At 46.9% G+C, this 14499-nt stretch overlaps 1 protein-coding gene across 1 annotated transcript in view; it reads left to right on the top strand.

Moving 5' to 3' along the window:
• The window catches only part of GLP1R (glucagon like peptide 1 receptor), a 164799-nt gene extending 156132 nt beyond the window's left edge, over positions 1 to 8667 (top strand). Inside the window, exons 10-12 of the mRNA XM_040347860.1 lie at positions 453 to 591; positions 2276 to 2317; positions 7868 to 8667. Coding sequence (XP_040203794.1) covers positions 453 to 591; positions 2276 to 2317; positions 7868 to 8005 — 319 coding nt within the window. The 3' untranslated portion in view covers positions 8006 to 8667. The remainder of the gene's footprint in view (positions 1 to 452; positions 592 to 2275; positions 2318 to 7867) is intronic.
• The last annotated feature ends 5832 nt before the right edge of the window (positions 8668 to 14499 follow it).

Below are 14499 nucleotides of genomic sequence, written 5' to 3'. Positions count from 1 at the left end.
GATCCCATTACAATGAACTGATATAGCTGTACACTACAGCACCATCTTGTGGTCACTTTTGCATATAGCGCTCTGGTTTGTGTGATTCTTTGGATTATCATCATTCTACAACTGGAATAGTCTGAGCCGCAGGTTTAGTCACTTTCAATTGTTTTGGTGACATACTCCTGGTTGATCGCCACGACTAAGGTCCCGGGGGGCGGACCAAAATGTGTTGGGGGCGTGGCCGTGCCAGAGCCCAGGCCTGAGGTTGCCACTCCACTCATCTCCACAGAACGCCTAAATGTGCGGCTTCCGGGGAGGGGGGGGCGATCCTCCTTGATTGGGAAACTCTGCATGTCTATATTCAGAGGAATCACCAGATCATCAGACACATTGTATCCAGAAGGAGAGAAGCCGTATTCTGCATCCTCAGCTAATCCTTCTCTCTGATTTGTTCTTATAATCCGCAGGCTGGCAAAGTCCACTCTGACCCTCATCCCGCTACTGGGGACCCACGAGATCATATTCGCCTTCATCACCGACGAACACGCCAAGGGATCCGTGCGATACATCAAACTTCTATTTGAACTCTCCTTCAGCTCATTCCAGGTAAGTTCTGCTCAGTGTAATTACACCATATCACCGACAGGGGGCAGTACAAGAGAGGAATGAGGTGATAATATTGTATTGGATATATCTGAGGAGCACAGAGGAAGAGGCTCCATCAGACACCTAACAAGTGATCTGATATCCATCTATCTCTATCTATCTATCTATCTATCTATCTATCTATCTATCTATTCATCCATCTTTTAATCTATTCTTCTATCTATCCATCAATCAATTAATCTATTCATCCATCTATTCATCTATTTATCTATTCATTTATCCATCTAGCAATCTATCCATGTATCTATTCATCCATCCATCTATCCATCTACCCATACACATATCCATCCACCTATCCATCTATCTATTCATCCATCCGTCAATCTATTCCTCTATCCATCTATCAATCTATTCATCCATCCATTTATCCATCCATTCATCCATCCATCAATCTATTCATCTATCAATCCATCCATCCATCCATCCATCTATCCATCATCCATCCATCTATCAATCTATTCATCTATCAATCCATCTATACATCTATCAATCTATTCATCTATCAATCCATCCATCCATTCATCCATCAATCTATCCATCCATTCATCCATCAATCTATTCATCTATCAATCCATCTATACATCTATACATCCATCCATCTATCCATCTATTCACCCATCCATCAATTTATTCATCTATCAATCTATCCATCCATCCATCTATCAATCAATCAATTCATCCATCCATCAATCTATTCATCTATCAATCCATCCATCTATCCATCCATCCATCTATCCATCATCCATCCATCCATCCATCTATCCATCATCCATCCATCCATCAATCTATCCATCATCCATCCATCCATCTATCCATCCATCCATCTATACATCTATCCATCCATCCATCCATCTATCCATCCATCCATCTATCAATCTATTCATCTATCAATCCATCCATTCATCCATCAATCTATCCATCTATCCATCCATCCATCTATCCATCCATCCATCCATCTATCAATCCATCCATCCATCAATCTATTCATCTATCAATCCATCCATTCATCCATCAATCTATCCATCTATCCATCCATCCATCTATCCATCCATCCATCCATCGTCCATCAATCTATTCATCTATCAATCCATCTATACATCTATCCATCCATTCATCCATCAATCTATTCATCTATCAATCCATCCATCAATCTATTTAACCATCCATCTATCCATCCATCTATCCATTGATCTATTCATCCATTGATCTATCCATCCATCCATCTATATGGATAGGTTATATTACAATAGGCTGGATGGGAAGCTATTACAGTAAATACCAGCAAGAGAAAGTTCTATTTGTCTCGAAAAATGAAAAAAAGAATAAAAAAATAGTTACAGTGTTGCATGACTGAGTAATTGTCATTCAAAGTGTGAGAGCGCTGAAAGCTGAAAACTGGCCTGGACTGGAAGAGGGTGAAAGTGTCCCGGTATCGAGGTGGTTAAATTGTTACAAATTGACTTCTATGATGCGACTATCACGGGGTGGAAAGGTTGCTCGGGTACATGGTGTTTGGCTGTAATCACAGCGATGGGATTTATTTGGAGTGAAATACATTTTCCCAATGATTGGTAGATCCGTGTTGGGGAATGATTGGCTCTCATGTCCTTCTCTTCTCTTCCAGGGATTGATGGTTGCGGTTTTGTACTGCTTCATGAACAATGAGGTAAGAAGACACAGAAACAGATCTTTGGTTGGGGAAATAATTCAGATGCGGCACCTGAGCAGCCGGCCAGCCGCATTAATCAGCGGCAACAGATTGGTGTCATCGCCATCGGAGCGTACAGGGATCACTTCATTGGCTGCCAGTGCGCCCAAATATCTGCTTGGGATAATGAAGTAATGGTATAATGGTGCAAGGCATAACATCATAGGTGGTGTTAAAATATAAACCGATTAACCACTTAAGGACCGGACCAATATGCTGCTAAATGACCCAAGGGGTTTTTACAATTCGGCACTGCGTCACTTTAACAGACAATTGCGCGGTCGGTGCGACATGGCTCCCAAACAAAATTGGCGTCCTTTTTCCCCCACAAATAGAGCTTTCTTTTGGTGGTATTTGATCACCTCTGCGGTTTTTATTTTTTGCGCTATAAACAAAAATAGAGCGACAATTTTGAAAAAAATTTATATTTTTTACTTTTTGCTATAATAAATATCCCCCAAAAATATATAAAAACATTTTTTTTCCTCAGTTTAGGCCGATACGTATTCTTCTACATATTTTTGGTATAAAAAAAAAATTGCAATAAACGTTTATTATTTTATTTATTTAATAAACGCTTATTGCAATTTTTTTTTATACCAAAAATTGATTGGTTTGCGCAAAAGTTATAGCGTTTACAATATAGGGGATAGTTTTATGGCATTTTTATTAATATTTTTTTTTACTAGTAATGGCGGCGATCAGCGATTTTTTATTTCGGTACTGCGACATTATGGCGGACACTTCGGACACTTTTGACACATTTTTGGGACCATTGGCATTTTTATAGCGATCAGTGCCATAAAAATACATTGGATTACTATAAAAATGCCACTGGCGGTGAAAGGGGTTAACACTAGGGGGCGGGGAAGGGGTTAAGTATGTTCCCTGGGTGTGTTCTAACTGTAGGGGGGGTGAACTCACTGGGGAAATGACTGATCTTCTGTTCATACATTGTATAAACAGAAGATCAGCATTTCTCTCCCTGACAGGACCGGGAGCTGTGTGTTTACACACACAGCTCCCGGTCCCCGCTCTGTAACGAGAGATCACGTGTGCCCGGCGCCGATCGCGCCCTTCGGGCACGGGAGTCGGGGGAGAGCGGGGGCGCGCACGCGCCCCTAGTGGCCTGCGCGAGAGCCGACGTATAGCTACAGGCTCTTGCACAGGGGAGCCGACCTGCCGCCGTAAAACGACGGCGACTGGTCGACAAGCTGTTAAAGTCCAACTATCTTTTTACGAGAAGTATCTTGGTACCCAACCGGTCTATATCTTAGATCAGCCTTTCTCAAGCGTTTTTATCCCAGAGGAACCTTTGAAATAATTTCCAGGTCTCAGGGAACCTCTAGTATGATTAGTCCATCGTGGATGGGGGGGGGGGGGTCATTAAGAAAAATCCCCCTGAGGAAGTCAAGTGACCCTGTGACGAAATGCGTAGAGGCAGGCCTACTGGATGGCATCATCACATTGGGGAAATACAGTGTAATCTTGGTTTAAGAGTAACTTGGTTTGAGAGCGTTTTGATTTGCGAGCAACTTTTTTTTTTATTCTGACTCGGTTTGCGAGTGTTGACTCGCAAGACGAGCAGAATTCAAGCTAAATAGGCTTGCAGTACCTTATTTGGCCTGAGGTACGGGGGGCGCAGAAGCCGAGCAGAGCCGAAAATAGACCTGCATTACCTCATTTGGCCTGAGGTACGGGGGCGCAGAAGCCGAGCAGAGACGAAAATAGGCCTGCAGTACCTTATTTGGCCTGAGGTACGGGGGCACAGTAGCCGAGCAGATCCGAAAATAGGCCTGCAGTACCTCATTTGGACTGAGGTACGGGGGCGCAGAAGCCAAGCAGAGACAAAAATAGGCCTGCAGTACCTCATTTGGCCTGAGGTACGGGAGCGCAGAAGCCGAGCAGAGCCGAAAATAGGCCTGCAGTACCTCATTTGGCCTAAGGTACGGGGGCGCAGAAGCCGAGCAGAGATGAAAATAGGCTTGCAGTACCTTATTTGGCCTGAGGTACGGGGGGCGCAGAAGCCGAGCAGAGCCGAAAATAGACCTGCATTACCTCATTTGGCCTGAGGTACGGGGGCGCAGAAGCCGAGCAGAGACGAAAATAGGCCTGCAGTACCTTATTTGGCCTGAGGTACGGGGGCACAGTAGCCGAGCAGATCCGAAAATAGGCCTGCAGTACCTCATTTGGACTGAGGTACGGGGGCGCAGAAGCCAAGCAGAGACAAAAATAGGCCTGCAGTACCTCATTTGGCCTGAGGTACGGGAGCGCAGAAGCCGAGCAGAGCCGAAAATAGGCCTGTAGTACCTCATTTGGCCTAAGGTACGGGGGCGCAGAAGCCGAGCAGAGATGAAAATAGGCCTGCAGTACCTCATTTGGCCTGAGGTACGGGGGCGCAGTAGCCGAGCAGATCCGAAATTAGGCCTGCAGTACCTCGTTTGGCCTGAGGTACGGGGGCGCAGAAGCCGAGCAGAGACGAAAATAGGCCTGCAGTACCTCATTTGGCCTTAGGGAAGGGGGCGCAGTAGCTGAGCAGAGCCGAAAATAGGCCTGTAGTACCTCATTTAGCCTGAGGTACGGGGGCGCAGAAGCCGAGCAGAGATGAAAATAGGCCTGCAGTACCTCATTTGGACTGAGGTACGGGGGCGCAGAAGCCGAGCAGAGCCGAAAATAGGCCTGCAGTACCTCATTTGGCCTGAGGTACGGGGGCACAGAAGCCGAGCAGAGATGAAAATAGGCCTGCAGTACCTCATTTGGACTGAGGTACGGGGGCGCAGAAGCCAAGCAGAGACAAAAATAGGCCTGCAGTACCTCATTTGGCCTGAGGTACGGGGGCGCAGAAGCCGAGCAGAGACGAAAATAGGCCTGCACTACCTCATTTGGCCTGAGGTACGGGGGCACAGAAGCCGAGCAGAGATGAAAATAGGCCTGCAGTACCTCATTTGGACTGAGGTACGGGGGCGCAGAAGCCAAGCAGAGACAAAAATAGGCCTGCAGTACCTCATTTGGCCTGAGGTACGGGAGCGCAGAAGCCGAGCAGAGATGAAAATAGGCCTGCAGTACCTCATTTGGCCTGATGTACGGGGGCGCAGTAGCCGAGCAGATCCGAAATTAGGCCTGCAGTACCTCGTTTGGCCTGAGGTACGGGGGCGCAGAAGCCGAGCAGAGACGAAAATAGGCCTGCAGTACCTCATTTGGCCTTAGGGAAGGGGGCGCAGTAGCTGAGCAGAGCCGAAAATAGGCCTGCAGTACCTCATTTAGCCTGAGGTACGGGGGCGCAGAAGCCGAGCAGAGCCGAAAATAGGCCTGCAGTACCTCATTTGGCCTGAGGTACGGGGGCGCAGAAGCCGAGCAGAGCCGAAAATAGGCCTGCAGTACCTCATTTGGCCTGAGGTACGGGGGCGCAGAAGCCGAGCAGAGCCGAAAATAGGCCTGCAGTACCTCATTTGGCCTGAGGTACGGGGGCGCAGAAGCCAAGCAGAGATGAAAATAGGCCTGCAGTACCTCATTTGGACTGAGGTACGGGGGCGCAGAAGCCAAGCAGAGACAAAAATAGGCCTGCAGTACCTCATTTGGCCTGAGGTACGGGGGCGCAGAAGCCGAGCAGAGCCGAAAATAGGCCTGCAGTACCTCATTTGGCCTAAGGTACGGGGGCGCAGAAGCCGAGCAGAGATGAAAATAGGCCTGCAGTACCTCATTTGGCCTGAGGTAAAGGGGCGCAGTAGCCAAGCAGATCCGAAATTAGGCCTGCAGTACCTCGTTTGGCCTGAGGTACGGGGGCGCAGAAGCCGAGCAGAGATGAAAATAGGCCTGCAGTACCTCATTTGGCCTGAGGTACGGGGGCACAGAAGCCGAGCAGATCCGAAAATAGGCCTGAAGTACCTAATTTGGCCTGCGGTTCGAGGGCGCAGGAGCCGAGAAAAGCCGAACATTGGCCTGCAGTACCTCATTTGGCTGAGGTACGGGGGCTCAGGAAACGAGCTGAAGTGTCCATTGGCCTTTTCGGCCCCTTTCGGCGCTCTCTGGCGCCCCCCCACCTCTGGCCGCATTCGGTATTGCATCCCATTGAAGTCAATGCGGAACAAATTATTTTCATTTCCTTTGACTTCAATGGGAAAACTCGCTTTGATATGCGAGTACTTTGGATTACGAGCATTCTCCTGGAATGGATTATGCTTGTAATCTGAGGTTCCACTGTACAGGAAATACTGGTATCCGAGCACTGTGAATGCTGTGATAGGCACATGAGGGATATTTTAGGTATACAGGCAGAGTTCAGAGAGTAGTCGATATCCAATCTGAGGTCATAAACAGGGAAATCCAATCAGCAGAGCAGACAAACTGAGAGCTTGGAGGACCTGTTACAAACGCAATATCACAAGCATGAGACTGCAGGCTTGGCTGGCCATAATCAGGTTTGGTCTCCACCCAGAGACTGGCCACATCAATCACCTTGCAGGTGGACAGACAAACAGACATATTGTTCTTGATCACAGGTGCTTTATTCGATTGTAGGATTGTAAGGGCAATGGAAGTGTTTCTTTCATGTAGGCTAGAAATAAACGTTATTGAGGCATGGACACAGTGAGGCAAAGTGAGACACAGTGAGGCATGCAGATGGACACCCTAGGCTTATACTTGAGTCAATACGTTTTCACAGTTTTTTGTGGTAAAATTAGGTGCCTCGGCTTATATTCGAGTATATATGGCATAAATACACACAGATAGCCAAATTCAGAAAGACTTACAACGGCGTATCAGTAAGTTCGAATCTGCGTCGTCATATATTTAAGCGTATTCTGGAAACAAGATACGCTTAAATTTGGCCAAGATACGACCGACGTAAGTTTCCTACGCCGTTGTATCTTATGTGCATATTTACACTGGCCGCTAGGGGCATGTACGTGGATTTACGCAGAGAATATGTTAATGAGCTAGATACGCCTATACACGAATGTACGTACGCCCGTCGCAGTAAGGTACAACGTTTACGTAAGGCGTTTTCAGGTGTAAAGATAAACCACCAAAAAGATGGCGCAGCCAATGTTAAGTATGGACGTCGGGACAGCCGTCGAATTTCACGTTGTTTGCGTAAGCCGATTCAGAATGGGGCTGGGCGTAGGTTACGTTCACGTCGAAAGCATTGACTATTTGCTACATGATTTTGAGCATGCGCACTGGGATACGATCACGGACGGCGCATGCGTCGTTCGTTAGGCGCGCCATTTAGGTCACCATTCATTACCATACAACATGCCCACTACAGCCTACTTTGAATTACGCGCGCTTACGCCGGCCCATTTACGCTACGCCGCCGTAACTTAGGACGCAAGTGCTTTGTGAATACTGCACTTGCCTCACTAAGTTACGTTGGCGTAGTGCAAATGGGATGAGCTACGCCGGCATAAAGATATGCCGCCGTACGTGAATCTAGCTAAGAATATATATACATAAATGCACATAAAATGTACCCATAAGCCCATTGAAGTCCATTTTCTCTTTCAGGTTCAGGTTGAATTTCAGAGACGTTGGGAACGATGGAGATTGGAGAACTTATATAGTCAGAGAGATAGCAGCCTGAAACCCATCAAATTCCCGGCCAACAGCCTGAGCAGCGGGGTCACTGTGGGTAGCAGCGTCTAACGGCGGCGTCTTTTCATGGACAGATGGGTAGTGACTGCAACAGTGTCCCCTACTTTGGGGTCATCAAAAGGAAACTCCGTGAGGTCCATTGATTTGATTGATTTGCACAAGAAGACAAAAAAAAAAAGCCCATTCTCTATGTATTTTTCAGACGATAATCACAATCTCATGAGTCGGAAGTCAAGACACGGAAGGCCAGGAAATTCCAAGATTGGAAAAGTTTCCACCAACATCTAATATGTGGGGGTGGCACCCTTAGCATGTTACCACAGAACACGGAAGAATAACGTTTTAACATTTCAAGTCTCAGGATGGATTGAAGTTGATACAGGTCTTTATATCGTCAGGCTCGTCAGGCTCTCATGTGCCGTCCACCACGTTCCATGAACACAAACCTTCTGTGACCGGGAGGACCACAAGGAATGGACCACCTACACGTGTTTTCTCACTCTTTCTAGAACTTGAGAGATCGAAAGAGTTTTTTTTTTTTTTTTTCACTTTCCAGATGCCTCGCCGATAACTTTTCTCATGACTTTTTTGCAAGGAGAATGTGAATTGTTTTCAATCTCAACTATCAGGGCTAAACCATTCCAGGACCACAACTCACAAGAACTGAACTCATAGCTAAACAAGAACACATCCAAATAGTATTATGACGGGGTTTTTTTTCTATTTTGCCTAGAATGCAGTTGGTATAAAAGACGTCATTTTATGTTCAGAAGATGGGGGTGGTAGTCATGGTTGAGGAGAACTTACATTGAAAGTAATGGTTGGCGGCATTTTATGATTTACTGTATAAGGGGATGACCAGATTGTACGATGTCTACAAATTTCAAAAAAAGTCATACACATGTGGAAAATGACAATTCAAATGTGACAAAGTTGTAGCTGAGTAGGTCAAGAAGTGGTAAAAAGGGCTTTTCCCTCACGGTGCAACAAGAGCTTACTCAACTGTGTCCGTCTTTTCTTCTTCTTAGGCCTCGTACACACGACAGAGTTTCTCGGCAGAATTCACCGAGAAACTCGGTCAAAACCCGGATTCTGCCGAGAAACTCTGTCGTCTGTACAGTTTTGGCTCGATGGAGCCGCCGAGGAACTCGACGAGAAAATAGAGAACATGTTCTCTATTTTCTCGTTATTCTATGGGAGAAGGCGGCCCGCCGAGCTCCTCGGCGGCTTCATCCCAAAACTCGACGAGGAACTCGACGTGCCAAGCACGTCGAGTTCCTCTGTCGTGTGTACGGGGCCTCAAGGTCTCCGTTTATCTGTTCTGCGGGTTTTCTATTTCAGGTGATTTGTTTACCACTCTCCTCCTTAATATACTTAGGGCCAGATTCTTGTAGAATCTGCGGCGGGGAAGCGTAAGCCATTGACACTACGCCGCCGCAACTTACTGGAGCAAGTGCCGTATTCTCCAAACACTTGCTCCGTAATTTGCGGCGGCGTAGTGTAATTGGCCCGGCGTAAGGCCGCGTAATTCAAAGGGGGCGGCTTGTATTTAAATTAAGCGCGCCCCCGCGCCGATCGAACTGCGCATGCGCCGGGCGGAAAAATAGCCCAGTGCGCATGCTCCAGCTCACGATGGAAAACGTCAATGACGCCGACGTGAGCATCATTGACGTAAAGTCGTATTCGCGGACGACTTAGGAAAACGCCGTAATTGACGGAAAAAGCCGACGCTGACCCGACGCCATACTTAACATGGCATACGACGGACCTTCGTAAACTTGCCCCTCATATAGCAGGGGCAAGTTTACTCTTACGTAAACGTCGTAAATTTACTGCGTCGTCCGCGCGTACGTTCAGGAATTCGTGTAAATAGCTAATTTGCATAGACGACTGGGAAAACGACGTCGGCGACACCTAGCGGCGGGAAAAAAAATTACATCTAAGATCTGACAGCGTAAGAGCCTTACGCCTGTCGGATCTAATGGATATCTATGCGTAACTGATTCTAAGAATCAGTCGCATAGATATGCTGGGCCAGATTAGGATTTACGACGGCGCAAATGGCGTTGCGCCGTCGTAACGCCTTTGAGAATCTGGCCCTTAGGCCGGGTACACACGAGAGGATTTATCCGCGGAAACGGTCCTCCGGACCGTATCCGCGGATAAATCCTCTGGCGGATTTTGATCTCCTGGTTGTACTAACCAGGAGATCAAAATCCCTGCGGAATTCCGTCCGCGGTGACGTGTCGCACCGTCGCCGCGATGATGACGCGGCGATGTGCGCGACGCTGTCATATAAGGATCATTACGACGCATGCGAGGGATGGGTTCGGACGGATCAATCCGGTGAGTCTGTACAGACCACCGGATCGATCCGCTGGAGCCGATTCCAGCGGATAGATTTCTTAGCATGCTGGAAATCGGTCGGCCCGAAATATATCCGAGGATAAATATCCGCTGGATCGTACACACCAGCGGATCTATCCGCTGAAACCGATCCGCGGATCAATTTCAGCGGATCGATCCTCTCGTGTGTACGGGGCCTTAGTCTCCTCCTCTGCTCTTCCCCCATTGGCCCTGATCTCTCCTCATCTGGCCCCTGATTTGGTCCCACATGTTGCCCTCTGGTTCTTGTTCTTCTCGATGCTCATCTACAGTCTGTTCCTCCTAATATTCTGCCATGTGGTCGTCATCACCATTTCTCCACTTTTCATTAGAATTCTGCAATTAGTTTAGTTCCGAATTCGTTTTTTTAACGAATTTTGACAAATTCGCTAATTCCCGAAATTTCCAAATTTTTTAATTTCCAAATTTTTTAATTCCGAATTTTTCGAAACTTTGGAATTCCCAAACTTTGGAATTTCGAATCTTTGGAATTTCGAAACTTTGGAATTTCGAAAACGTTGAGCACTTCCTGTCAGTCCGGCCGGGAAAAGGAAACTGAATCTCCTGTACCACGCACGGTACCTGGCCGGACTGACGGGACTCCAGGGGGTAGGAAGAGGAGCTCGGCCACGCTACAGCCTGGGAAGGGGAAGTTGGGGGCCCCAGGCCAGCTCGGGACCCCAAGCAATTGTTTGTTTTGCCTGTCCTGTAGCGAGGGGCCTGCTTGTAGGGGGGGGGGGTGGAATGTAGTTCGGAGACCCCCTGCTCTATAGAAATGATTTCTCTACACATATGCAACGAAGTGAGGGACCGGCCAGAGGGGCCACAGCATGGCGGCTTCTCATGAACCGAATGTCAAGGATCTGATGTGGGGGGTAAATAACACTTTTTTTTGGGGGGGGGGGGGGTGTTGTTGGGGGTAGGGAGGTAATTGGACGGATAACTGTAGAAACATACTGTATAGTTATCCTACAAAGCTCTTCTGGCAAAGACAACGGAGTTTGCATAAAAAAGCAAATTGATTTCATATCTTGTGAAAAGTGTTTCTTTCGGACAATTTTTCTATTTTTCGAGAATGTAAATGAGGAAAGGAGACGTCCCAACCACTGGATTATTTTTATTTTTATGACCTGAACAAATCTTGCGGGGATGGAAGTCGGTAAATGGATATTTATTTGCTACAGTTGCTTATTAGACGATTCCGCATAACTCAGCGTCTATCCTGCGCAATCCCATCATTTACATTATGCTGCATATTTTTAAAAAGAATGTTGTAAATTGTAATTTTTATTTTTATTTTTGGGCATTGGAAAAAAAATCTGAAATATTTCATAAAAAAAAAACCAGACAACTGTATTGTGGTGAATGTTCTGCAATGCGGATCAATTAAAGGGGCTGTAGACCCAAGTGCGTTGGTGTTGTGACAGCGCAGCTTCAGGCGCTGTGTGTGACCTGAATAAAATTTAATAAAAATAATAAAAATAAAAATAAAATAAGTGGTTGTAAACCCTCACACAGGGAAGTGAATAGCCTCAGATGATACACAGAGAGGAAGCAAATCATCCTTAACCACTTAAGACCCGGACCAAAATGCAGCTAAAGGACCTTGCCCCTTTTTTGCAATTTGGCACTGCGTCGCTTTAACTGACAGTTGCGCGGTCGTGCGACGTGGCTCCCAAACAAAACTGGCATCCTTTTTTTCCCCACAAATAGAGCTTTCTTTTGGTGGTATTTGATCACCTCTGCGGTTTTTATTTTTTGCGCTATAAACAAAAATAGAGTGACAATTTTGAAAAAAATGCAATATTTTTTACTTTTTGCTACTAAAATATCCCCCAAAAATATATATAAAAAAATGTTTTCCTCAGTTTAGGCCGATACGTATTCTTCTACCTATTTTTGGTAAAAAAAATCGCAATAAGCGTTTATCGGTTGGTTTGCGCAAAATTTATAGCGTTTACAAAATAGGGGATAGTTTTATTGCATTTTTTTTTTTTTTTTTACTACTAATGGCGGCGATCTGCGATTTTTTTCGTGACTGCGACATTATGGCGGACACATTGGACAATTTTGACACATTTTTGGGACCATTGTCATTTTCACAGCAAAAAATGCATTTAAAATGCATTGGGGTAGATTCAGGTAGATTTGCTCAGTTTTTACGGACTGTTTTGCCGCTGCGCCTCCGCAAATTACCTGCGCTACCCTTGATTCACGGAGCAGTAGCTCTGTAAATTGCGTGGGCGCTCCGGCAAAATGCCCGGCGTAAGCGCGCGCAATTTAAATGATCCCGTAGGGGGCGTGGATCATTTAAATTATGCGCGTTCCCGCGCCGAGCGTAGTGCGCACGCTCCGTCGCGAAACGTTCCCGACGTGCATTGCGGTAAATGACGTCGCAAGGACGTCATTTGCTTCAAAGTGAACGTGAATGGCGTCCAGCGCCATTCACGATTCACTTCCGCAAACGATGTAAATTTCAAATTTCGCGGCGTACGCAAACGACGTAAACTGCGTACGCAGGGCTCGCGTAGGGTTGTGAATCGGCGTTAGTATGCAATTTGCATACTATACGCTGACCACAACGGGAGCGCCCCCTAGCGGCCTGCGTAAGAATGCAGCCTAAGATATGACGGCATAAGAGCCTTATGCCAGTCATTTCTTAGGCTGCAGTCGGCGTAACGAGGTTCCTGAATCAGGAGCATTCGATACGCCGAGGCAAGTAAGCAATTGCGCTGCGTAACTATGGTTACGCAGACGCAATTGCTCTTTGAATCTACCCCATTGTTTATTGTGAAAATGACAATTGCAATTTGGGAATTTACCACTAGGGGGCGCTGATGGGGTTAAGTGTGACCTGAAGTGTGTTTACAACTGTAGGGGGGTGTGGCTGTAGGTGTGACGTCATCGATTGTGTCCCCCTATAAAAGGGATGACACGATCGATGCGCCGCCACAGTGAAGAACGGGGAAGCCGTGTTTACATACAGCTCTCCCTGTTCTTCAGCTCTGGGGACCGATCGCCGCACTCCAGCGGCGATCGGGTCCGCGAGTCCCGCGGTCACGGAGCTTCGGACCGGGTCACGGGAGTGCGCCCGCGACCCACGGCTGGGTACTAGTACAGGACGTACCTGTACGTGGTTGTGCCCAGCCGTGCCATTTTGCCGACGTATATGTGCAGGAGGCGGTCCTTAAGTGGTTAAGAAATGTAACCTTTTCCTCTCCTCTTTGTCCTTTCAGAGTCCAGAATTTACACAGCATTTCTCATCTTCAGAAGGCAGGGGGTGAGGAGCTGATGTCACACTGTGTACAGCATAGAGCAGAGAGCTGAGTGTAATTTGAGACCTGAGTTGAAGGCATGGACACCCCCCCTCCATACAGTCTTATAGAGAAAAATGCACAGCTGAGGCTGTCAATCACTCACTGTGTGCTGGAGGGGAGTGGGACCATCGCATGGTGTTGGCATAGACCGGGGGTCTCCAAACTTGACAAAGGATCAGTTTACCGTCCTTCAAACTTTAGAAGAAAATGTCTTGGTGTCAGTGGGAGGAATAGTGCCCCACCATTAGTATTAAGGGGACTAATAGTGCCCCATCATTGGTGTCAGTTGGAGGAATATTATCCATTGTTGGTGTCAGTGGAAGCAATAGTGCCCCATCTTCGGTATTAATGGGGGAATAGTGCCCCATCTTTGTTATTAATGAGGGGAATGGTTCCCTATCTTTGGTATTAATAGGGGTGAATAGTGCCCCATCTTTGTTATTCATTTAGGGAATAGTTCCCCACCTTCGGTATTAATGGGAGGAATAGTGCCCCATCTTTTGTATTAATGGGGGGAATAGTGCCTCGTCTTTGGTATTAATGGGAGGAATTGTGCCCCATGATTGGTATTAATGGGGGAATAGTGCCCTATCTTTTGTATCAATGGGGGGGAATAGTGCCTCGTCTTTGGTATTAATGGGGGGAATAGTGCCCCATCCTTGGTACTAATGGGGGAGAATAGTGCCCCATATTTGGTATTAATGGGGGGGGGGGTAGTGTCCCATCTTTGGTATTAATGGGGGGAATAGTGCCCCATCTTTGGTATTAATTGGGGGGGGATAGTGTCCCATCTTTGGTATTAATGGGGGGAATAGTGCCTCGTCTTTGGGGGCAATAGTGCCC

Source organism: Rana temporaria, chromosome 4 (assembly GCF_905171775.1).
Source record: "Rana temporaria chromosome 4, aRanTem1.1, whole genome shotgun sequence".
In the NCBI taxonomy this organism is placed as follows: Eukaryota; Metazoa; Chordata; class Amphibia; order Anura; family Ranidae; genus Rana; species Rana temporaria.
The sequence above is the reverse complement of the archived record's forward strand: the minus strand, read 5'-3'. Positions and strand labels throughout refer to the sequence as shown.